The sequence below is a fragment of the Festucalex cinctus genome, chromosome 5, assembly GCF_051991245.1.
Source record: "Festucalex cinctus isolate MCC-2025b chromosome 5, RoL_Fcin_1.0, whole genome shotgun sequence".
Lineage (NCBI taxonomy): Eukaryota > Metazoa > Chordata > Actinopteri > Syngnathiformes > Syngnathidae > Festucalex > Festucalex cinctus.
Genome location: NC_135415.1, coordinates 9,300,592 through 9,326,158, shown reverse-complemented (window position 1 = coordinate 9,326,158; position 25,567 = coordinate 9,300,592). Strand labels below are relative to the sequence as shown.

General features: G+C 42.3%; 1 protein-coding gene across 7 annotated transcripts in view; it reads right to left on the bottom strand.

The window, feature by feature from the left end:
* ank1a (ankyrin 1, erythrocytic a) overlaps positions 1–18,680 on the bottom strand; it is a 109,571-nt gene extending 90,891 nt beyond the window's left edge. For all 7 annotated transcript variants that reach the window (XM_077520821.1, XM_077520822.1, XM_077520829.1 and 4 more), the window contains exon 1: positions 18,400–18,680. In XM_077520821.1, coding sequence (XP_077376947.1) covers positions 18,400–18,525 — 126 coding nt within the window. In that variant the 5' untranslated portion in view covers positions 18,526–18,680. The remainder of the gene's footprint in view (positions 1–18,399) is intronic.
* Between the last annotated feature and the right edge of the window lie 6,887 nt (positions 18,681–25,567).

The window sequence follows — 25,567 nt, the reverse complement described above, 5'->3', positions numbered from 1 at the left end:
GACGAACAACCATCCACACTCACAAGCACACCGAGGGACAATTCAGAGCATCCAATTAACCTGCCATGCATGTCTTTGGAATGTGGGGGGAGACCGGAGTACCCGGAGAAGACCCACGCGGGCACGGGGAGAACATGCAAACTCCACCCAGGAAGGCCGGAGCCTGGACTCGAACCGGAGTCCTCAGAAGTGGGAGGCGGACGTGCTAACCACTCGGCCACCATGCTGCCGTCCATTTATTCAAAAATAAAATGTGATTTTTTTTTTCTTTCAAATTCAAGAGCTATAGGGCTTACTGGTGAATAAAAGCAACAGGGAGAGTAGCCTTTTCATCAAATTGAGCTCTCTTCACCTTAAATTCAGAACACGTGTTTTTGTATTCCCGATCTCCATGCAGCTTAAGGAAGTGTTCCTTTAGTTTTGCTAGATTGTTAGTGCTGGACTCAAATTATGCAACTTGGCATTGCGAATCATACAAATAGGGCATTGACTCCCTTCACTAAGGAATGAATGTACAATAAAAACAGAAGAGGACCCAGAATTGAACCCTGTGGAACACCATACACTACGTTATACACGTGAATTCATATTGCACATATTCTAAAAACACTCTCTTTTTTTGCTCAGCATACTTTGTATGAAGACATTCCAATAATAAAGAAATCACATGCCATACTATCACAACAGTCAGAAGTCGAATACTGAGGGCACCAAATTCCTTGCAGCACAGATGGGCCAAGCAATGTGCATCATCACCTGCAACCAATGATGGCCAAGCGGAGACTGGCTCACCGAACACCTGAGGTTCGATCAAACTCAGGTTAAGAACTACTGCTCTAAACAAATACTGTTTCATGCAATAACAGCACAACATACAGTAAATAGATGTTACAGTGTTGCATAAAGTCACACCAAGCTAAATGTGTTCCCTTGAAAAGGCTTCACCTTTCAGCATCCCGATAAACCCCAAGAAAACAGAGTGACGAGTGCAGGATCTTCAGTCCGAATTGCTGGAGGATTATAAAGTAGGACAAACCTGTTGGTTGTTTGGGATTAAAGCCTTTAACGCCAAAATCAAAAGGATTTGCATTAAGTAGTGTAGAATACTTCATCAGACACACAAGCCAGATTTTTTTGCACTCCCGCACACACCTCAGCTCAGTATGAGGATATTCTCAGCACATTGCATAACAACCGAGGCTGAAGTTCAAGGATTCTACAAGTGTCGAAAAACAAGTGTTAAAAATAAATGTGAGGCAGAAAACCGAACCGAAGTGAGAAATTGCTAAGGTGCATAAAACACATGTGTAAAAAAATAAATGCTTTATTTAATCTAATTTATTTGATTTAAAAACTCCCAAAGGGGAATTTTACTTTCCCCCCAGTGCTGTATTTTTAATGTGGCCTATTCATTTTTTCCCCCCAGAGTATTTCCTCCTTAAGATGAGACTGTTTTTCAAGAGAAAAGTGGTCACAAAAGGTGTGGTAAAAGGGAATAAAGAAAGTGATGAGGTCGTGTTTCCTTGACTCAGCAGGATGCAAGAATGCAAAATGACTGAAATGGAGTGACGGCAGGGGATGCAGACCAAGAAAACTGATGAACTTGGAAATTAGCTCATCTATGGAAGAAGTTGACAGAAATTCTAAACTTCATGTCATGTTAGGTTTAATAACAGATCAGCAGTAAATCTGTTAGAAATTGCTTTTAAATAAGAAGTAGGGCAATGTATTGATCTACTGTATAGGTGATTTTTGGCTCAACAGAATATTCCAGAGGCCATATGATCATACAAAAAAAGTTACATTGGCCTCTCTCACGCAAGTATGCACGCACACTCACAGGTGTACAGGCAATTAAATGTCTCCGCCTGAGGGGTGCAGAGGCCAAAGTCACACTGCTCTATGCTCTAACAAACAATTTCTCCATTACGAGTAACTAAGCATCCTGGAATGTCTCAAACCCCACTATAGATTCACTTGCACTTTAACTCTGCAGCGGGGGAAATGCGCCAGGGGCCAAGGAAACCTGCAAAGGAGCAGCTTGACTGTATGCGTCGGCTACAAAGAAGCAGCAGAAAGAGAGATGAGGACATGATGAAGACAGCCAAATGCTGAGTTGTCAGAATACGACTCTAGTCATCGATAACAATGAATAATTCACAAAATAATCTTTATGACACTGCCAATCTTCTCTCTCAGTTAAAAAAGAAAGAAAAAAGTATCTCCTTGTGTTTTGTGCAGGAGTAGGTAGTAGATGGTTAGGAAATGATAGTGTTTAAACTAGTAGAAGTATGTAAGTAATGTCCAAATAACGCTGCTTGGTATTTAGTGTGACAAAACCTTCTTCTCACCAGTTAAGAAGAATTTATTTATACATTTACAAACAGGTTCTTTTTTTGTTTTTTTTTAAATCCATGCAAGAGTGAGTGGATTTTTTTCCCTTCCAAGTGTAAACTAACAACCACACAGGAAGACAGAATTTCATACATTACAAACAAATGATGTACAGTAGAGTCCTCGCTGTGAGCACTAGGTGGCGACATCCTACACCCACAGTGGATGCTGACTAAGGGCTTGCTGACAGAGTGGGTGTGCATGTGCCAAGTCTTCATGCATGTGTGTACTAACGTGATCCAGTTGGAGGTGCGTTTGACCTTGTGGAGCTACTACATTCTCACCGATTCTCCAACATTCTCAGTCAACATCACTGTTTTCCCTGAAGACTGCACAAAAAAAGCACACAGATGTATTTCAGTACAAGAGAATGTAATCTAAGGTGTGCACAGCTAATGTAGAGTGTATGCTTTCATTGTTTTAGTCCTGGAGATGGAAAACATCCGTGTGCTACAACATTACTTTGTTGCATACTCCATTGCTTAAATGTGTGTGTCACTACGTCACATCGGCAAATGTGAGCAGAGGAGGCGCCGAGATAAGAAATCCTGCAGTGTTGCACCGCGCCACAAGTAACTGCAGCAGAGAGGTGGAAACAAGGAAAGAGTCCATATTGGAGCAAGACAATTGATTATAGGGGGGATGCACACTGAGGTGCGGAGAGAAAGGGAAAGAAAGGCATGGGCACCTGGCTCTGTATCAGCTGGAGGCGAGAAAAAACAATCCCTTGGGTCAGCCAATTAGAGGGAGGGTGACACGACTCTCCTCGCAGCGCGCTAGTAAATCCTGCGCCACTCGACGAGCCACGTGCCTCTGCTCCGTAAATGCGAGGGGTCGTAAACAAGCACAAACGCACATAATATGATGCTGATACAGGATGACCAAACTAATTGTCGACCAGCTCTATCTTTGACGTTTAGCTGTTTTCACAGTTCACGTAAGATGAAGATAAAGTTGCCAAACATAGGAGTTATAAGTTTCATATCACAACCATCTGTATGGCATATTTATATAGCAGAACATGAAAAAAAAACATCTTCAATTGCACGTGAGCTTGGATGTCAAGCCGTCATTATGTGTGTGATGTCTGACAAATATTGCAAGATGTCATCTCAGTGAGCATGTATATATAAAATAAGAGTGTCAAAATAGTTTTTATCATAGGCCTTATCTTAGTTATGGTTGGGGTGGTTGAAACGGTGAAACCACATCTAAATGTATACATGCTAGCAGGAAAATCACAGTTATGTACTCTTGCTTTAAATTCACAGATTGGTTCATTATTTGGTACAGTAAGGTAATAGGTGAGAAAACATATTTTGTATAAACATGGGCAGATTGAATTACATTTAAAATGAAACAACAGCTTAAAACATTTCCTTCTAGGAAAACGCAACTTAAATCATTTATCTTCTTTGTATAGTGAATCAGGTGTGTAACAGTGGTATGATGGTGATCAGAGGGCTAGCAACACATATAGCATCCATTTTTTAAATATTGTTTATTTCAGGGGTCACCAGCGTGGTGGCTGCGGGCACCAGGTAGCCCATACAGCCCGTGGGCCTGTTTGAAAAAGATATCACCATGGGACAATTCTGATTTCCCAGGAATGTTGCTGTAGGTACCATTTGAAAATTTGAATATTGGTAGATATTTATAGAAATAAAATGTATTGATATTTATCGTTTCCCAAATACAAGAAATCATTAACATGGTCACTGTTGAATACATTAATTTCTAATAACATACAATATCTAAGGCCCACCCGATTTATATATTTTTTTTTTTAATTCCATAAATAAAATTACAATAACCGATAAATAATTAAAAAAAATATATACTTTTTTGTCTACCCTAACGCTTACAACAATCAAGATATGAATAACAGCCAGACTATGACTATTGTATAATACGTTGTCCTTTTATATTTGTTTTTAATTTTACAATAGACAGGAAAACTGTTAAACTTTTTTTACCTATATAATTTTGTAGAAGGATGTTTACATGTCATTATCGTTGCCTGATGCTGTAATGCTGTAATTATTTTGAAATTCCTAATATTGTCCGATTGAAATCATTTGGGCCCTAATAATACCAATATTAAAAGGTAATTTGAGCAAATTTGTTATTTCAGAAGTGTGTCTCAAATTAGTATCCCTTTACATTAATAAGTACCCTAGAAGTAGCGCTCAACTTCAAAAAGGTTGGTGACACCTGGTTTATTTTCATCATGGTCATGGGTGGGCTTTAGCCTATCCCAGCTGACTTGGCTCCAGAGGCGAGTTACACCCTGGACTGGACGCCTGCTAATCACAGGGCACATGCGTATATAGACAAACATACAAAAAAGCATTAACACATTCACAACTATGGACAATTTTTGGGAGGAAGCAAGACGACAAGAGAAGACCCACAGAACTGAGGTGAGAATATGCAAACTCCACACAGGACAACAGAACTGCAAGGTGAAATTGCTCACCACTTGTCCACAAGAGGCAACTCTAGCCCGTTTCATAAAAAGAGATCATTTAAGCTCTTGATTGGTTACCGTAGTAACAGAGTTTATGAACCCAACCTGGTCGGTAGCAGGTTTTTGACAATGAACCTCGAGGTTTTCTCTGTCCCCGCCTTCTTTCAACCACACATGACATTTCATTTCCTCATTCATACAGTCCGCTGCGGCGAGTTTTTTGCGTAAATACGCCTAATCTATAGCGTAAAGTCCACTTTTGTTTTGTCGCGAAAATGGCATGAAACGAGCACGAAGAAAAAAAATCATCTAAAAGTCTATTTCAGTTACTACCCTGTCGTTTGAACATTTTTATTCACAAATGCTTCCCATGTTTTCAGGCGAGTTTCCAAAAACAACACCAGCATAAACACCCTGTCTTGTAATAGATGTGATAAAAATGATCAAAATCTCTCTATGGCATCTTAAGTAAATGAGGACAGATGTAAGATGGATCTGGCTAATGGAACCACAGCTCACTCGCGTTCTCTTGTGTTTGTTGGCGATGTCTTCCTACGGATAAGAATCAAATCAAAGCGAAACCACTTCTTCCCCTCACGAGGATACAGATGAAGGGGTTTACAAATGGCTAGGCTTTTAATAACAGGCCATGATGCTACGACACTGTGATGACACTTGACTCAAGGATTAGACGACTCAAGAAATCTGCACTGCGCTCAGTCACATGTCATTTGGGAGCACTGAGTATCCTTGGAAGCACATAGGCCACCGCCATTTGTTAGCATCTGCATCATGACAGCCTCATTGCTGCTCTAACACACAGATTGGTTTTTGGTTTGATGTATTTACATGGCAAACGGTCTGTCAAACATTCAGTCCTATTTTATGGAATAACTCAGATATATTCTAATGTCTACATAAAAGAGAGAAAATGAATTGTGTAAAAATGTGTACTAACTACATATTTCAGATAGAAAAGTGCCCATTACAAATGGACACAACAGAAGTAAGATGTTTTTCAGTAGTGCTAAAAAAAATCTCTAATCTACAAACTGTTGCTGAGGACACATACTACAGGGATATGTCAAGAATATATACAATACAGATGGGGGTTTTTTATCCCCACCTTGATATCCATATATCGGTTTATAATCTCTACAATTATTTTGTTAATGAAATGTTTTGTAATAAAATAAACAAAGACAGCAAAGAACCTGAATCCTACAAATGCACAAATGCTCATTTTGCCTTTCAGTTACCTTTGTAAACTTGCATTAAATTCCAGCTCTCTGTGAGGTTGCAATTAGTGCTGTCACTATTGAATATTTTTAGACTCGATTCATCTATCGATTATTCAATAGATAATTTTGCATTAAAGTGTATTACAATAGCATTTTATCCACAGTTGACAAAATATTAACAAGTGATTGGTGTTTATTTCATACTTCACATTCGTATAGTGATTTAAAAAAAAAAGAAAAAAGAAAAGAAAAAAGGGGTGATTGATGTTGTACTATATTATGGGTTCGGTCCTTGCTTTCCAAAGTAAAAAAGATGTTTGCAAATGTCCTATTTTGATTAAATACAGAAGATGATCAGTCTTCTTTCATGAAATTCTACAGAAATCAGCCAACAATTATTGTTGATATGCTGAAATTAGAAGATTTGGACCATTTTAACTTAAAATGCGATTATTATTAAAATAGTTGTTACTTATTCGATTACTCAATTGATTTTGAGAGCTCTAGTTGCAAATAAGATCTGTATTGATGTAGGTCAGCTTCCCATGTCATGTGTTATGTATGTATGTATTTATTTATTCCATCCATCCATCCATCCATTTTCTTGACCGCTTATTCCTCACAAGGGTCGCGGGGGGTGCTGCCGCTTATCGGCTCTGGGCAGTAGGCGGGGGACACCCTGGACTGGTTGCCAACCAATCGCAGGGCACACAGAGACGAACAACCATCCACACTCACACGCACACCTAGGGACAATTCGGAGCGCCCAATTAACCTGCCATGCATGTCTTTGGAATGTGGGAGGAGACCGGAGTACCCGGAGAAGACCCACGCGGGCACGGGGAGAACATGCAAACTCCACCCAGGAAGGTCCGAGCCTGGACTCGAACCGGAGACCTCAGAACTGGTAAGCGGACGTGCTAACCACTCGACTACCGTGCCGCCTTATTTATTTATTTATTTATTTATTTATTTATTTATTTATTTATGTGTTTGGTTGTTTGTTTATTTATGAACCACACATCAGTTGAGACTGAATCTACAACACTGCTGCTGGTCGCAGTCAAGTACTGAACTTATTCTTCTTTGGGATTTTCCCTTCAGGGAGCGCAACAGCGAATCCGTTGCCTCCATCTCACCCTGTCCTCTGCGTCCTCTGCTCTCACACCAACTACCTTCATGTCCTCTTTAACTACATCCATAAACCTCCTTTTTGGTCTTCTTCTCGATCTTCTACCTGGCATTTGGAAACTCAGCATCCTTCTGCCAATATACTCACTATCTCTCCTCTGGACATGTCCAAACCATCTAAGTCTGGCTTCTCTGAGTTTAGCTCCAAAGCCTCTAACATGTGCTGTCCCTCTGATGTACTTATTCCTGATCCTATCCAACCTGGTCACTCCCAAAGAGAACCTCAGCATCTTCATCTCTGCCACCTCCAGCTCTGCCTCTCGTCTTTTCCTCAGTGGAACTGTCTCCAGACCAAACAACTTCGCTGGTCTCACCGCAGTTTTATAAACCTTTCCTTTCATTTTAGCTGAAACTCTTCTATCACACATGACACTTTTCTCCATCCATTCCAGCCTGCACACGCTTCTTCACTTCTTTTCCACACTCTCCATTGCTCTGGACTGTTGACCCTCCACCTTCTTGGTCACTTCTCCCTGTAACCTCACTCTTCCACTTGGGTCCCTCTCATTCACACACAGATACTCCGTCTTGCTACGGCTAACCATTCCCCTCCTTTCCAGGGCAAACCTCCACGCCTCTAGCTTCTCCTCCACCTGTTCCCTGCTCTCACTACAGATCACTATGTCATCTGCAAACATCATAGTCCATGGGGATTCCTGTCTAACCTCGTCTGCCATCCTGTTCATTACCCTAGCGAACAAGAAGGGTCTCAGAGCTGATCCCTGATGTAGTCCCACCTCCACCTTGAACTCCTCCGTCACACCTATAGCACACCTCACCACTGTCTTACAGTCCTCATACATGTCCTGCACCACTTGAACATACTTCTCTGCCACTCCAAACTTCCTCAAACAAATATATATATACATATATATATATATATATATATATATATATATATATATATATATATATATATATATATATATATATATATATATATATATATATACAAATATATACGATATATTGCTGAAAGACCACTCAAAAACATGGTATTGCATTTCTAAAATAATATTCTTGTAAAGGACAATCAGAGCAAAGTGAGATTTGATCAATGAAGAGGGGATCCTAGACTGCCCACTGCAGAGGCTCTTATCTTACGGATGTCTCCGAAAAAGACTCTGCAGAGAGGGTATCAAAGCAGAGCACCTGATTCTACCGCCTGTTCTTTCCTTCTCTGCAAGGAGTTTCAAGGGAAAAGACGAGATGAGGTCTCGGCAGCAAAAGCTTTCTGATAACAAACAGCAATGACCTATCACGTTACTCACTGTACTGCATCTCCATTCGTTTGCTATCTCGCTTCCGTTTTATTTATGCATTATGAGGATACATTTCAATAAACCTGATCTCTCTCAATTCTTGTTTCAGCGTGTTATGCAATAGCTGCACTGTCAGAATAACAATTGAGGGGAGAGATTAGCGCAACTGGCCGAGGAGAGAGATTGTGAGGAAGATGGCAGAGGAGGAGGGAGGCACTTGACGGAGAGTCTGAGGAAGCCCCTCTCAATATGACACATCATTTCACGTGCTGTCTCGGAAATAAATAGATTATGTGCTGCAGTGGGAGGATGAACAAAGGCAGATGCTGCCGTCATTAAGGTTTAACGCTGGGACTGGCGCAGTTGTGTCAGCTCAGCTTTATTTACCATCAGCAGCCAACAGGCTCACGTGGATCTACGCTTTTATCACACAGAACTTCAAGCGTGTACCAATGAATCATTCCAGTCGCAGTAAAATCCATCAGTGACAAAATAAAAGTGTTTCACTACTAAATACTCAAAAGCTTTAGAGTTCTGGGAAAGCCGGACCCCTGCTGAGAAGGAGTGCCTGCTAGATGTTTGATGTTGCCGCTTTTTTCTTCTCATTCATGTTTTTTGTTTTGTTTTTTTTTGTTTTTTTTTTTGAAGAGTATTTACTGGAGATCAACTTAAAAATAAAGGCAGACTTCTTCTATATTTCTGGGCAATGCTTCCAAATTCGATCAGGACCCGAACATTGGCGGGAAAAAAACAAACAAAAAACAAACACGGTTGGCTGCTCACCACTGCGCATTGGGGGATTCATCATAAGGACTCTGTGATGTGAGACTGAATACCGTGTTCTTCAACATATTAAGGCTCCTCATACAATATGTTGTACGTTTTTTTTGTTTTGTTTTTTTTTATCCTTAAAAAGATGGAGTGTCTATCAAGGAAGAAACAGGCTACTACAGAGAGAGGACATGACCGAGAATAAAATTGAAGAAATGGGGATATATTGAAAGGCGGGGCTTACTCCCATTCATTTGAATGTAACCTAACCTAGATGGTACGTACTACGCTCACATATATTTTTACCACAAGTTTCGCTATTTCATCCACACATTAAATTGTAAATATGGTTAAAGTAGAAGTAAAATAATAATAATAATAATAATAATTCTTGCAAATATGTTCTATGCAGCCCCTCTGCAATACATGTTATGCAGCAAAATCCACCCGTTTTTATCAATATCAGAAGGCAGCCATCTTGCCACTTGTTGTCGAGTGAAAATGACATCACAGTTGCGCAGATCTCAGGTAGCAACCAAACACAGCTCAGCTTCAGAAAAGAGATGAGCTGCGATTAGTCGCTGCCTGACTCCTAAGCAACTGTGATGTCATCTTAAGTTGACAGCAAGCGGCAAAATGGCCTGAGATGGATCAAAACGGCTGGATTTTATTGCATAATTCATATTCCGCAAATGTAATATTAATCAGAATGTCATATTTAGACTAACATGCTATTGTAAAGAAATGTTTAAGGTTGATTTCGCCTTTAAGTATTGTTGGAAAACACAATATGTATATATTCTATTTCTATTGCTTGGCAGCATGTGGTAGGTTGCTGTGCATTTTGATCGACTATACTTTGCACCGTCACCACATTGTGCAACTGTGATTCAAATTTTGAATTGCCGCAAAACCAGTGGCCCAGACTTTCAGAGTATGCAGTGGAGTTCCGCCGCATCGCTCAGTGTGTGGTGACCCTAACAACGATGAACTCGTTCTCCGCAACCTCATATATATATATATATATATATATATATTAGGGGTGTTAAAAAAAAATCGATTCGGCGATATATCGCGATACTACATCGCGCGATTCTCGAATCGATTCAATAATCGGCAGAATCGATTTTTTTTTTTTTTTTTTTTTTTTTATTTTATTTTTTTTATTTTTTTTTTAGGATTCACACCTTGAGCATGGAAGAATGTTATATGAACGGAACATTAAGCCTTAATATTTTATTTTAATGCTGCTCAAACATGAAACAGATTACAACCTCTATAAGACTGAAATTTCAGATAAATAAATAATACATTTTCATATAAATCTTACACTCTACAAGCTTACTGATTAGTATTTTCTAAATTTGAATGAAAAAAAATCGCAACAATCGACTTATAAATTCGTATCGGGATTAATCGGTATCGAATCGAATCGTGACCTGTGAATCGGGATACGAATCGAATCGTCAGGTACTAGGCAATTCACACCCCTAATATATATATATATATATATATATATATATATATATATATATATATATATATATATATATATATATATATATATATATACATATATATATATATATATATATATATATAAATAAAAAAGCCCGAAGGAAGGAGGAGGGATGGTGGGTTTGGTGGATTGGCCTCATGTGCGTCTTCCGTTGCAGCCTTAATTAAAGGAGTGTACGCTGCAGCTCCCGGCCAACCTGCCCATGCAGCACTCGTACAGACATTCCCAGCCTCCATCAACCTGAATGAGTGCCTGGACCAAGCCTGCTGAGTCATCTGACTGTAGGCTTCCACTGGGCCACCTGAATACCCACTCCATCAATTCAAAGGACACAGAACTGGCAGAAGTGATTTACAATCATTTCCCTGAATATTTGTCATGGTAAAACTATTGCCTAATCCTAACATTACATAGTCCTTGCCTTGACCCGGACATACATTTCAAGCAGAGCGGTGCATTGTTGATCCGTCAAGCTCCTGTCAGTATTTCAGGCCGGTCCAGACGTCCCTCATCGGCAACAGCCAATCAGCATTGAGAACGTAATTTCCACATCCCATGCAACCACACAAGTAGCCAAATAAAGAAAAAAATAAAATAAAAACAACAGAGACTGATGATTGGGGAAATAAAAACAGTAGGGGACAATGACATTGCGGTCTGTGGTAACAAAAAGTATGCAACACTGTTTTACTTTTTCTTTATTTGGCTGCGTGTCAGGGGTGCGGCCCCTGCGTGTGATGTAGTAGCAGTAAGTCCGTTCTGACAGACATTAGGCTGCCACTGACGACTCGAACAGACTGGGCGGGCCTGAAACACTGAAGGACCGACGATGCCGAGTTCTGGACGCAAAGCTCACAAACAATAACAAATAATGGCTGAAAGGACATCTCTATGATTGATATGTGCATATGTAATTAATAGTGAGTGGTTATTAGAGTCTGATATAATATCTCTTCAAATCAAAGTGCTGTGTGATATTACAATATACAGTTTGACGCTAGCCGTCGGGCCAAAATCTCCCATGTCAAAAGTTGGTAAATGTTACATTTTTCCCACCTATACTATTGGTCAGTTCACACGTGTGGATATTATTTCTACTAATTATTGATCAATCTAAGATGTGGTGTTGTGTTGGATTTCTCTCTTTAAATTATTTAATTTAATAAAAAAATACTACCAATGCCACCTTTGTACTGAAAAGATGATTTTAGAGGTACAAGGATTCCGATGCCAGCGATACAATAGTGCGATATACCCTTTGCCACATATATGGGCACACATGGCATGTACCTTACCTACTATGCATCCACCTTCATGATGACTGTACTATGCTCCCCACACTTTTTATTAAGCATGCCATCTGTTTGTTTGTTTTTTCACCAATACTAGTAACTGATAACTTCCTGCTTCTCCAAATTCATATCAATACTGATTACCACCACTGATAACTTATTTTGTACACAGTGTTATCTCACTTTTCGCAGGTGATACAATCCAAGCCACCTCCCTGCAATAGGTGAATCTAGGAAGGGAATTACGCCATATTTAAAACTCATTCACTCCCAGCCTTTTTCACAGAAACAATCCCGTTCGCTCCCGGCTGTTTTACTGGATTTTGACTGATTTTGCAAGGCCCACAGAATATTGTGTTCTATTGCTACAAAAGCACAGAACCTATCAAAAGAAAGATTAGAGTCTCTTCTTTCATCAGGAAAATAAAGTACGTTTCTATCTGTTTCCGTTTTGCAGCAATTAGCATTAGAAGAGAGCTAAGTTTCATCAGTTTTCACAAATCTATTCAAAATTGTAAGTAATTGAGCTTTTTTTCTACGTGTCCCCGGTTGATCTCCTTTGCTCTGCTGCCACCTGTTGGCCGTTTGTGTAATAACTACCATTTCTGCAACCGTTCTTTGAGAGGCTGCATCAAATCAAAGCCTTTAGCATTTAAAAAACAAAACAAAAACAAAAACCAAAAAACGTATAAATACGTCTTTGGGACACGTAGCACATTAAAAAAAACGTTTTTACACATTATTGGGAGCAAATGAGTTAAAGTCATTAACAGCAACTCACACACACACAGACACACACACTTGTTACACTTTACAAATGTAACTTTAAAAATGCAAAATAAAGAATAAATAGTTGCTGATTATAAACTGCATTCATCACTTAGTGAGTGGAGAGTTGCTCTGTATCCGGGCAGCACGTGAGGATGAGGAGATGTCGGCTTAATAATTAACTACATTCAAGTTTTTCATTTTATCTTGATGTGGCTTAGTTTAGGTGCAATTCTAATAGATTTATGTGACTGTCAATTGTTGTTTTGCAAACAGAAAGTTAGTTGCCATGATTACCGTTGCCTCTACTCAACTTCTGTTAATGAAGAAGACTTCCGCCAGAGTACGCTTCCCCAGTTCTGCGTTCCTGGTAATTTAGATTTTCTTCTTCATGCACCCCCCCCCCCCCTCCTCCTTAGAAATAAGCTTAAATTTGGTCGTCCTGTCTGATACCTGACACGCACTGATCCACCAACAGCGCGCCTCTTCCTCAACTGATTGCAAAGCGATTCTCAAACAGGCGCAGGCCAGAGCGGCCTACGAGGTGCGTCAATGATCAATGTGTTCTGCAATTCACATTAGTTCTCATAGGTAGGTACGTTTCTACGCACCCAATTAAGAGCTGTCACAGTTTAGATGGCAGGTGTGGCCATCAATGGCTGGATCACCTGTTGTCCAAATCGCACAGGATTAATACTGTCTATTGTGAGCTTGTAATAACCATGACAAATCAATCTTGCTGCCTGTATGAGACATAAGACAAGGCAATGTCAATAATTGTCCATGGGGAATTTGTGATGGAGCCTTACTTTCTGATATTTGATTGTGAAAACAATGAACGCAAATAAAATGTATGTTTAAAGAATGTTGCAATGTTAATTGCATTTCCCCCTCCAAAGGTAATAGTTTTTCCTATGGACCATGATAGAGAGATCGCACGCAGTCGATTTTTGCTGAGGGTCTTGTTCTCAATTATTTAAAGTCCGATTGGTTAAACAATCTCTAAGTGAACCATTTCATCACAATTTATTTTATACTGCAGGTGGCTGAAAAGTTGCTTCTGAAGGTTAGATTACAGTGTGTCGCATACTGTACCAACAGTAACACAAGGCTGAGTAATAAAACACAAAACTACAGCATAGTGCAACAAATGGGAAGTGGAATAGACTATTGGAAGCAATTTATAACACACAGTACATGTATTTGGTAAATGAATTATAAAATTAGAAATTAGATTGTGATGGTGTCTAGGCTAGGAGAGTGCTCACTGGCTTTTACAACTCTCCACTGAATCTGACATACAGAAAGCTGTGTTTAAAATATAGCTGACTTTGCAGAGGTAATTAGGGCTACATCTTTGTCCATAAAACTGACTAACTAATGAGATGATGGAGCAGCCAATAACAAAAGTGCACTGCCAGGGATTCAAACTCAAGACGGATTACTTCAAAAATGTTCACTTTTAATCTCTGATAACAAGGCTCCAGGTAAGCAGGCAGGGATGATCACACGACAGTTGCTTACTGTGATGAGCTTAGTCACCACTGCAGCACCACTAATCCATTGCACCAACCTGCAAACGCAGCCAAACACACACGCACACACGCACGCAGACGCACACACGTGCATTAACATCGCATCAACACTTAAGACAGCTATTACAATCTCTCTCAGACATTGGCACAGGTACGTCTGAGAAGGCTCAATTTCCAGTTGAGGCTGCAAGCAGACTGAGGCAAAACTTCATTTTAAACCAACTACATTTTTATGCAAAAAAGATACCGAGTGCCAGTCATGGTAGCTGCACAGTCCTACACCACTGGGGTTTTGCCTTAAAGATGCCTAGTAGGGATGTGCTGCAGCCAACACGTTAGCGCTCGGCAGTCTACAGTAAACGTAGTGCATATTGACCAGACAAATTGCATTAATGAGACTTACTTGAGTGTACAACACTAATGGGTCAGGACTTCATTGCCACAACTATCTTTCATTGCAATTCCCTGCCTAGTAAGCATCGGACCAGCTTACTAAAGTGCAGACTGAACACACCAATAGTGTGAGCCACATCAAGACACATCAAGACACTGACTACAAACTGCACACAATGTACAGTACTTTTTAAACTGTTTTTGCTGTTATCTCTGCTTTTCCTAGTATAGTACCAACAAAATGAAATACAACATTGGCAACGATAAACACTGATGGAGAGATACCTTCATACAGTAGCTCTGATAGTATTTTTTTTCCCCATTCCTCAAACCTGTTGCTGAATTGACAACACTAAGAAAGGTATGAAAACACATAGCACATCAGAAACAAATTATTGTATTTGAGACAAAATTGAATGGAACAGTTGGGTCTTTAACACAGTGGGGTTTACCACTGTACCAGCAAGATCAAATGATCTGAAAATGATCATAAAATCAGCAAGTATAATTATGCAATGAAAACGTTTTGTGCTTGTCCACAAAGTACATGTACTTAATTGTGTTGCAGACTGATTAGCTGGGGACTGGAGACCAGTTCAGGCCATATAAATTCAACTGGGATATGCACAACCCTAATGTGGACAAGCAGTATAAAAAATGTTTTGCAAAGTAGAATGTCTCAAGTTTAGAACTTGAATGGTTCTTTGGAACGTTCGCTTGTTTAGTTTCCTCCCAGAGACCAAACGTGACATCTAAATTGCTTTTAGATGTCAATGTTAGCATGGACATTTGTATAGTATTCTTCGATGCAGACACAGTCCTCCAATTACGAGCACATAGGTCATTTTGAAATGTGCCAAATTATGACCAAGTGTTACGTATTGTAGTTTAGCGACCCCTATCGACCATGTAAATAGCGAGAAAATAGTAACGTAAACCATAAGCTTAATACTAAGCCCAACCAACCGGCTCGGTGACGAATGACACGACAATGTTAATACTAAAAAACACCAAAATAATGACAGCCCTGTTAGCTCAGTAAGATAGACGTTTGTCTTCAGACCAGACAACCTGGGTTTGAGTCTCGTTAACTCCACTTATTGTTCACTTTACTATTTTTTCTGTATTTACATGGCCGATAGGGGTCGCTAAACTACAATACGTAACATTTTGTCATATTTTGGTGTACGTTTGTTGTAAACCGACCAATATGGTTGAATTGTTTTGGAGGACTCGTTGTCGATGCCTCAGCATTTTATTTGACTCGTTGTGTGTTAGCGTTTTCTAATTTTAGAATTTTTCCACAATGAAAAGGTACTGACAATGATTTCTGACTTTTCATGCTTGCATTTGATAAAATAACCGATAACCAATACTAGAATTGTGGAATAAATGAAAAACTGTAAACAACTAGGGGTGTCAAACTCATTGTAATCATGTTTTCCCATGTAGGGCTGTTATGACTGTGCACCCATATAAATGTATAAGCACAACAAATTGAGAACTAGTTACTTTGAAAATCAAAAGTCGATATTAAAAAAATGTTTTGTCAACTATTACTCAATGTATATTACAAGGAAAATTGTAATAAAATAATGTTAGCAAGAAACGTGTGGTCGACCATCACAGCATGATTTGCCTTATAAAGTTGGCCATAAAAAAATGATCTAACTTGCCGAATCTGCCCCCTGGGCCTTCAGTTTGACATTTGTGCTGTAGACTGTTCCTCAGAAGACAATTTTTTTTCGACCTCTTAATTTATCATGGTGCAACTAAGGTAAACAATGCACTGCATCATAGCAAGGTGAGCCATATAAACGTGCTTTTGACAGAGAGATGAAAAGGCACTCGCTTCGACCAATTGAGCTCCGCGACTGGTCATTTTTCACCAAAAGCAAATTGTGTTAAAGCAAAGTTTAAACAGAATGCACTAGTTTTAGCGACATATCACTCCACAAGCACCAGTACATTTTTTAAAAAGGATTGACAGATTTCCCATTCTAAGTGGTCAAAAACACAACCTTAGTGCAAGATAAAAGATTGAACGTTTACAGTAAGTGGGGGCATAAAGACTTGACAAGAAGCTGCTTTGCTAGTAATAAAATTGACACAAGTGACTGTGTGTTGTCCAGGATCAAAATTCAAAACTGCGATCAAAATTCAGCCAGAGAAAATATTTGTCAACATCACCCGAAATGGACCGGCTAATCTGGAAACACAAAATTTCCGATGGCCAGTCCACCCCAGATGTCGTTTGCTAATCTTTGTACAGCACAGGGGTTTATATGTTGCAAGATGAGACGTAAGCTACAAAAGACAATTTGACAACGCATGCATAGACAAAGTTTTTTTTTTTTTTTTTTTTTATATGGATGAGAGATTGGGTGGGGGAGTCGGAAAGGCTTATTCAAGAGACTTAAGCTCCATGGTTATGTAACTGATATAGGATCCCCTGAAACAAAGCATGTTGAGACAAACTTGGGCTGCATTAAGAGCCTCGGCACATATCGTATCCGTGATCATGCATACTGCTACACTGATGCAGGCTTTCCCCACTTGCATCGCTCCTTTCCAGACTCAGTCACACATGCAAAAAGAACTTGTTCACCCACACTTGTGCACATTTAAGAGCGATCAAGAGCACAGGTTGATGTGAACCTGGCTGACAATATTGGGTTTGATGTTGTGGTACACTGAGGTTAAAATTACCTTCCTTTGTTATAACAAGCCTACCAAATGAAAAATGCAAGCGTCCCTGAACTCGAGGGATGGCGCAGTCTTGTGTTTGGCCACAACTCTCCACCGCATCAGCACCAGATTGGTTTTCAGCCAGCTTGGCACATTGCACAGGGTTGCTGGGGAGCTATTTTCAACCAACACTTAAAAGCCAAGTCTCAGGATGACTCATTTTAATTTCAATATAAAATGTGAAATTGAACCTGAGTTAGTATTGCTGTGAACACACCAGTTATAACATAGGTCCCTGCAGTTGGTTGAGTGACGGAGCACAGATTGTTTACGATGAGCTTTGATTTTGCATGGGAATCCTCAGGCAGACGACATACACCTGCAGGTATGCAACCACAGTGGCAATTCCGAAGCCAAATATTAGGAAGGTAGGACACAGGTCAGTTCACTGGCCACTAAATGGCTCGTGTTCATGTCTAATTTTACAGTACCTCAGTGACAATTTACAGTGTGGATTAAAAAAAAAAAAAAAAAAGTGTGATCAGAAACAGAGACATATTGCTTGCTTGGCAGACAACTGATTGAGGACTCTCAAACTGGCCATAAAGCAATAGAAAGGATTTGGAGAGCATGCAGTGTGCTGGAACGTTTCCCGTGTTTGTATGTACACGACATACATGTGTGCCAGGGAGGATGTGAGTACACACAGTGGAAACACAACATGACTGGCTTTCCATGTGTGCCCAGGCACCCCAGACTCAGTTAGCATGACACACAAAGAAGGGAGGGGGGGCATCTCAAGCTTTCAAAACCCCCTCCCTCCCGAACCCACCCCACCCCTGACTGACTACGACACCTGTGTATCATCCCAGTACCTTGCGCTTTTTATCCCGTGAACGGCTCCTCTTCTTGACCTTTTCCTCTTCTTTCTCTTTGCGCTCCTGCTCTGCTTGGGCTTCTAAATCCTTGTTTTTGCGCAGGTGTTTAGCCGCTTGAGCCATGGCGCATGAGGGGGTCTGGGTGGTGTCAGCGCGTCCAGATCTTTCACTGCTGGGACTTTTACCCGGCGCGTGCCAACACTAGCGCTGCTGCTGCTGCGTTCTTCTATGGTCCTGTAGAGTCTGAGCGTGCTCACTCTGCCTCTTCCTCCTCCTCCTCCTCCTCCTCTTCAGCAGTGCAGTTACACACACACACACACACACACACACACACACACACACACACACACACACTCACACACAGCGGCAGTCCTCAGCCGTCTGCTGTGGGATGCGATTGCAGCACAGCACTCTCTCGATCGTTAATGTAGGCTACACTTCTTCCCTCATTCAATTTTTTTCTGCAGTCTTTGCCACTGGTGTCCCTCTGCAAGAGAAGACGGGGAAATATTTCTTAAAAAGATTCAATTAAGGGGTTGACTTCACCTTTTCTTGTTCATCCCTCTCTGCGTGTTCTTTATCTTCACTACACAATTTTCTGTATCCATCCATCCCATCGACTAAGATTAAAAGGGGACGAAGGGACACTCAGTTCGGGAATAGCTTCAGCAGCTTTAAATCCAAGCCACTTTTCCTCCTCATATTACAATCATTTTGGTGCATTTCTCAGTGCTAATTTCTCAGTATTTTGCCGAGTGTCCTGCACAGGGAACCCTCACCCAATCAGGGCATCACTAACACACACCAGGATACCGGAGGAAATAAAAGAAATCTAAAATATGCATGAGGGGAAGGGGAAAAAAAACAGCCTTTGACTCGTTAACTCTGCTCTCCTCCCTACTCAGTCTGCCTGCTGGTGAAGCACTGCAGCAGATAGATAGCACTCGGTAAGGATGCTGCTGCAGCGTGCTTGTGTATGCAACGTCTAGGAGCTATGCAGTACTATGTCACTGATACTCACATAGCCCAAAGTAGCATTCAGATTTTTCTTCTGGTTTCCCATTCACCGTTTCTCAAATTTCATGACCTGTGTAACACTTTACGGTACATTGGTTTTCTCCATCTGCTTAATCTAGATATGTGTGGAAAGGATGAGGTGAATGAAAATAAGTTTTGATGGAGTGTGCACATGTTTACTGGTAGTCTCGCTTCTCCTCTCCCTGTGATCCATTTCTCCCTCCTCCTTGCAACAATGCTGCTGACGCAGGTTAAAAAAAAATCCTTTAACATCTCTTTTGCCTGGCTTACATCACACATACAAAATGGGGTATCAGGTAACACGTGCTAAAATATAGTGCTACATGACATACAGAGGAAAATAGGTAGCTGTAATTTGTTATGATTTGGAAATACAAATTGACTGCTTCCTTCGAGCAATCCCTGCTATATTAATTCTCCCGCCTTCTTCAGTCTCCCTCTTAGTTTTTCTTTCTGCTCTTCTGTTAAGGCATCCCCTTATCCGATGGAGGATCCTTATACAGCACCATACTAATGAATTGACTTGTAATCATTTTGCCTTCACTCTGCAACACCACAACATAAATCACTCACATGTACAGCTGAGCTATGACACAGATAAACACAAATACTGATGGAATGACAGCTCTGTGGCAAGACCATTCATCACAATATCGAACTCCTGGGAATTGTTCTCAAATCAATCACCACCACGACTAGCTGCAATGACGAGGTTTTTTTGTTTTTTTGCTTGGCCAACTATTGGTCTCGTTGAGCTACACTCTCCTGCTTAACTAATAGAGTGCTAGTTTTACTGATGATTCTCACGCAGCCACTGAGATAGCTCAAAAAGCAGTTTACAATAATGCATTTTAAGATCAGGTCTGCACAGTGCACACGAATATGTGTAAATTGGTGACTGGTGAAATGTTGACTCAAATGAATGAAAAGACAAATCGATGTCTTTGTGGAGGCCGAAGTGCGCTTTGCAGCTCACATGTGCTTTTTTAAGGGGGCTAAAAAGGTTTGTTATCCGATTGTCAGTTGTAACGGTCAAATTTTAATCCCCGTTTATTTATTTATAAATAATTAGCAGAAACAACAACACTTTAAAAATAGAAATGCACTTTACTACTGGTGCTTAAGCACTTCACTTGACTAAATGTGGAATTGTGAATTATATAACTTGTTATGTATGTAAATTAGGCTATAACCGGTATTGGTCCCGTAGTAGTAGAGGAATCTGGCAGAGGAGTGACTTGAGACGGGGACACCCACTCACAAAAAGCTAATTTTAGTGATGTTCAAAACAGAAGTGTGCTGTAATTCTTGGTCAGTGAAATATTTTGACAAGTCTGTCACTCAAAATATCTGCACCTGGTGGAGTGGCAGAAAGTCAGCTCAACTTATGATTTGCCCAAGACCACTGTAAGTGTCGGCGCAGGGTAGAAAGCTGCTCAAACATGACTTCAATAAATGTGATCGAGGCACAGGCAAACCGAAATCGAGCTTTTGTCAGACATTTTTCATTCATTTATATGTGAACATCAAATCCTCTGAATCACTGTACAAATAATTCATTAAATGCATTATTATCATAATGAAGTCATTCCGCGGGTTGCAGGGGCCTGTGCTCCTTGTCTTGTCAACTCATCACTCACCGCATCTTCACATTTGGCGATCCCAACATGAGCAACTTATCAGATGACAACGCCAGCATCTACGCCGCAATGGTCAAGCTGTCTGAATTTTGCCAGCACAACCCACGGCTGTGGTTTCAGCACATTGTTCTAGCTAAGAGGAATGACGCCCGATGTTACTAAAAACTGCCATGTGGTAGCGTTGGACGCTGTATGTACGATGCGCTTAAGGAATTCCTTTTGAGAGTCTTCAAACTGTCCGAACTAGAGAAGGCAGCCCTGCTGTCCCCTCAACGGCCTCTACAATGGAAAACCACTCGGACTAAAAGAAAGGAGGCTGGCTGTTCTGGACTCTGCTGATCCCTCATTCCTTTTCAACCCAATTATTTTATTTTTTTTTATTTTATTTTTTTATGGTGGCTTCCAGCACAAGTGCACACTGCATTAGCCATTTTGCCCCTCTCCACCTACAAAGACTACCGTGCCTTTGCTGTGGAGGCAGACAGGATTTTCCTAGAGAAACCGGCAACAGTTTATCGATGATGATATCCAATCAGGACACGTGGGCCTCATCGCCATCCCTGAAAGACACTAGAGGCACCATAGCCACCGCAACGTAACAACGGGTTGTGTTCCTATATCATCCCAGGTTTTGCGCCAAGGCCAAGCAGTTTGCAAAACCTGCAGTTTCAGAGGGCCAGGGATACACAAGGATACAGTGCTCATTAGTAGCTATGGGGGCTGGCCAGTAACCTGTTGTTTATTACCGACTCCATATCCAGCTGACCTTCTCTGATACTCTGACACTCAGCCGGTAGACGCCGCAGGCGGGCAGATACGGCCCCCGGCTGGACGCTGCGAATGGCATGCCCATATTTACCTACGGCACCAGGTATGTGGAGGACTGTTTTTGTGGAGGCTCAGACTTTGGACTCTGTCAAGGCTGCGTTGGCCACAGCTGCTCTTCTAGCACACCCATCTCCGACAGCACCGGTCACTGCTTTTGTAAACCACAAGTCGCTGACATTTGATATGGCCAATATCTCAGAGGAACGTTTTGGTGGTAAGGACAACTATGTTGCCAACTGTCTCTCCCATTTGGTCGGTTTGGGGGTTGACTATACTGCTATGCCGGCTGACCAGGCCATGGACTCTGACATTCAAGCCTACAGCGCAGCCCCTATTGGACTACATCTAAACGTCACATTTGATAATGACAACTCCACACTCCTCTGTGATGTCTCCACCAGCCTTCCTGTGTGGAATTTGCATGTTCACCCCGTGTCTGTGCGGATGTCTTCGGGTACTCTGGTTTCCTACCACACTCCAAAAACCTGCGTGGTAGGTTGATACAAGTCTCTAAATTGTCTGGAGGTGTGAATTTCAGGGTGAACGGCCGTCGATTTGTGCCCTGCAATTGGCTGGCGAGTCGCAACTAGCTCAGGGCATACCCTGCCTTTTGCAGACAGCTGGGTTAGGCTCCAGCATGCCATCAACCTAGTGAGGATTCAGTTTGGAGAATGAATGAATTAATAATTGCATTAATTTCTTTTAACAATTAAGAACCAGTAAAAAATTGTAAATAGGGTACTTCAACGCCTCTACAGTATTAATGTGTTTATTTTTATGAAGGAAGTGTCTAACCCTGGAATTGTTGAATTAGTTTCTGTTATTTCCTATTCTAAATTCAAGCAAATTGGAGGTTGACCAGGGTCTAGAAACAGATTGTGTTCCAACCTAAAAGGCTCCACTGTAAAATAAAAATGCTGCTTGATCAATATCTTATCAATTTTCCAAATGGTCCACGAAGGAAACATCTTATAATTAATGATTGTCCTTAATTAGATCTGGATCTACACCAAAACATATTTTTAAATGAAGATTAACAAAGTAAGTCATTTCTCTGAAACAGGTCTGGTGGAAGCACACCAGTCAAAGTTAAGCGGCTAATTTATAAATTTCACTATTAGCATGACTTGGTGGACATCCACAGCCTGTGTGTTTTTGGCTTTATGTTAAAGTAGCTATCTGTCTGAGATTAATGCATCATTTCACATTTTTTTTCTCCTGGTAACCCGGCCAGCACTCCTGGTAACCCGGCCATTCAAACCAATGGGGAATTCGCACTCCTGGTAACCCGGACAGCACTCCTGGTAACCCGGCCATTCAACTCAATGGGGAATTCGCACTCCTGGTAACCCGGACAGCACTCCTGGTAACTCGGACAGCACTCCTGGTAACCTGGCCATTCAACTCAATGGGGAATTCGCACTCCTGGTAACCCGGACAGCACTCCTGGTAACCCGGACAGCACTCCTGGTAACCTGGACAGCACTCCTGGTAACCCGGCCATTCAAACCAATGGGGGATTGGCGCTCCTGGTAACCCGGACAGCACTCCTGGTAACCCGGACAGCACTCCTGGTAACCCGGCCATTACACTCAATGGGGAATTCGCACTCCTGGTAACCCGGACAGCACTCCTGGTAACCCGGACAGCACTCCTGGTAACCTGGACAGCACTCCTGGTAACCCGGCCATTCAAACCAATGGGGGAATGGCGCTCCTGGTAACCTGGCCATTCAACTCAATGGGGAATTCGCACTCCTGGTAACCCGGACAGCACTCCTGGTAACCCGGACAGCACTCCTGGTAACCTGGACAGCACTCCTGGTAACCCGGCCATTCAAACCAATGGGGGATTGGCGCTCCTGGTAACCTGGCCATTCAAACCAATGGGGAATTCGCACTCCTGATAACCCGGACAGCACTCCTGGTAACCCGGACAGCACTCCTGGTAACCCAGACAGCACTCCTGGTAACCCGGCCATTCAAACCAATGGGGAATTCGCACTCCTGGTAACCCGGACAGCACTCCTGGTAACCCGGACAGCACTCCTGGTAACCCGGCCATTACACTGAATGGGGAATTCGCACTCCTGGTAACCCGGACAGCACTCCTGGTAACCCGGACAGCACTCCTGGTTACCCGGCCATTCAACTCAATGGGGAATTCGCACTCCTGGTAACCCGGACAGCACTCCTGGTAACCCGGACAGCACTCCTGGTAACCCGGCCATTCAACTCAATGGGGAATTCGCACTCCTGGTAACCAGGACAGCACTCCTGGTAACCCGGACAGCACTCCTGGTAACCCGGCCATTCAACTCAATGGGAAATTCGCACTCCTGGTAACCCGGACAGCACTCCTGGTAACCCGGCCATTCAACTCAATGGGGAATTCGCACTCCTGGTAACCCGGACAGCACTCCTGGTAACCCGGCCATTCAACTCAATGGGGAATTCGCACTCCTGGTAACCCGGACAGCACTCCTGGTAACTCGGACAGCACTCCTGGTAACCTGGCCATTCAACTCAATGGGGAATTCGCACTCCTGGTAACCCGGACAGCACTCCTGGTAACCCGGACAGCACTCCTGGTAACCTGGACAGCACTCCTGGTAACCCGGCCATTCAAACCAATGGGGGATTGGCGCTCCTGGTAACCTGGCCATTCAAACCAATGGGGAATTCGCACTCCTGATAACCCGGACAGCACTCCTGGTAACCTGGTCAGCACTCCTGGTAACCCAGACAGCACTCCTGGTAACCCGGCCATTCAAACCAATGGGGAATTCGCACTCCTGGTAACCCGGACAGCACTCCTGGTAACCCGGACAGCACTCCTGGTAACCCGGCCATTACACTCAATGGGGAATTCGCACTCCTGGTAACCCGGACAGCACTCCTGGTAACCCGGACAGCACTCCTGGTAACCTGGACAGCACTCCTGGTAACCCGGCCATTCAAACCAATGGGGGATTGGCGCTCCTGGTAACCTGGCCATTCAACTCAATGGGGAATTCGCACTCCTGGTAACCCGGACAGCACTACTGGTAACCCGGACAGCACTCCTGGTAACCTGGACAGCACTCCTGGTAACCCGGCCATTCAAACCAATGGGGGATTGGCGCTCCTGGTAACCTGGCCATTCAAACCAATGGGGAATTCGCACTCCTGATAACCCGGACAGCACTCCTGGTAACCCGGACAGCACTCCTGGTAACCCAGACAGCACTCCTGGTAACCCGGCCATTCAAACCAATGGGGAATTCGCACTCCTGGTAACCCGGACAGCACTCCTGGTAACCCGGACAGCACTCCTGGTAACCCGGCCATTACACTGAATGGGGAATTCGCACTCCTGGTAACCCGGACAGCACTCCTGGTAACCCGGACAGCACTCCTGGTTACCCGGCCATTCAACTCAATGGGGAATTCGCACTCCTGGTAACCCGGACAGCACTCCTGGTAACCCGGACAGCACTCCTGGTAACCCGGCCATTCAACTCAATGGGGAATTCGCACTCCTGGTAACCAGGACAGCACTCCTGGTAACCCGGACAGCACTCCTGGTAACCCGGCCATTCAACTCAATGGGAAATTCGCACTCCTGGTAACCCGGACAGAACTCCTGGTAACCCGGACAGCACTCCTGGTAACCCGGCC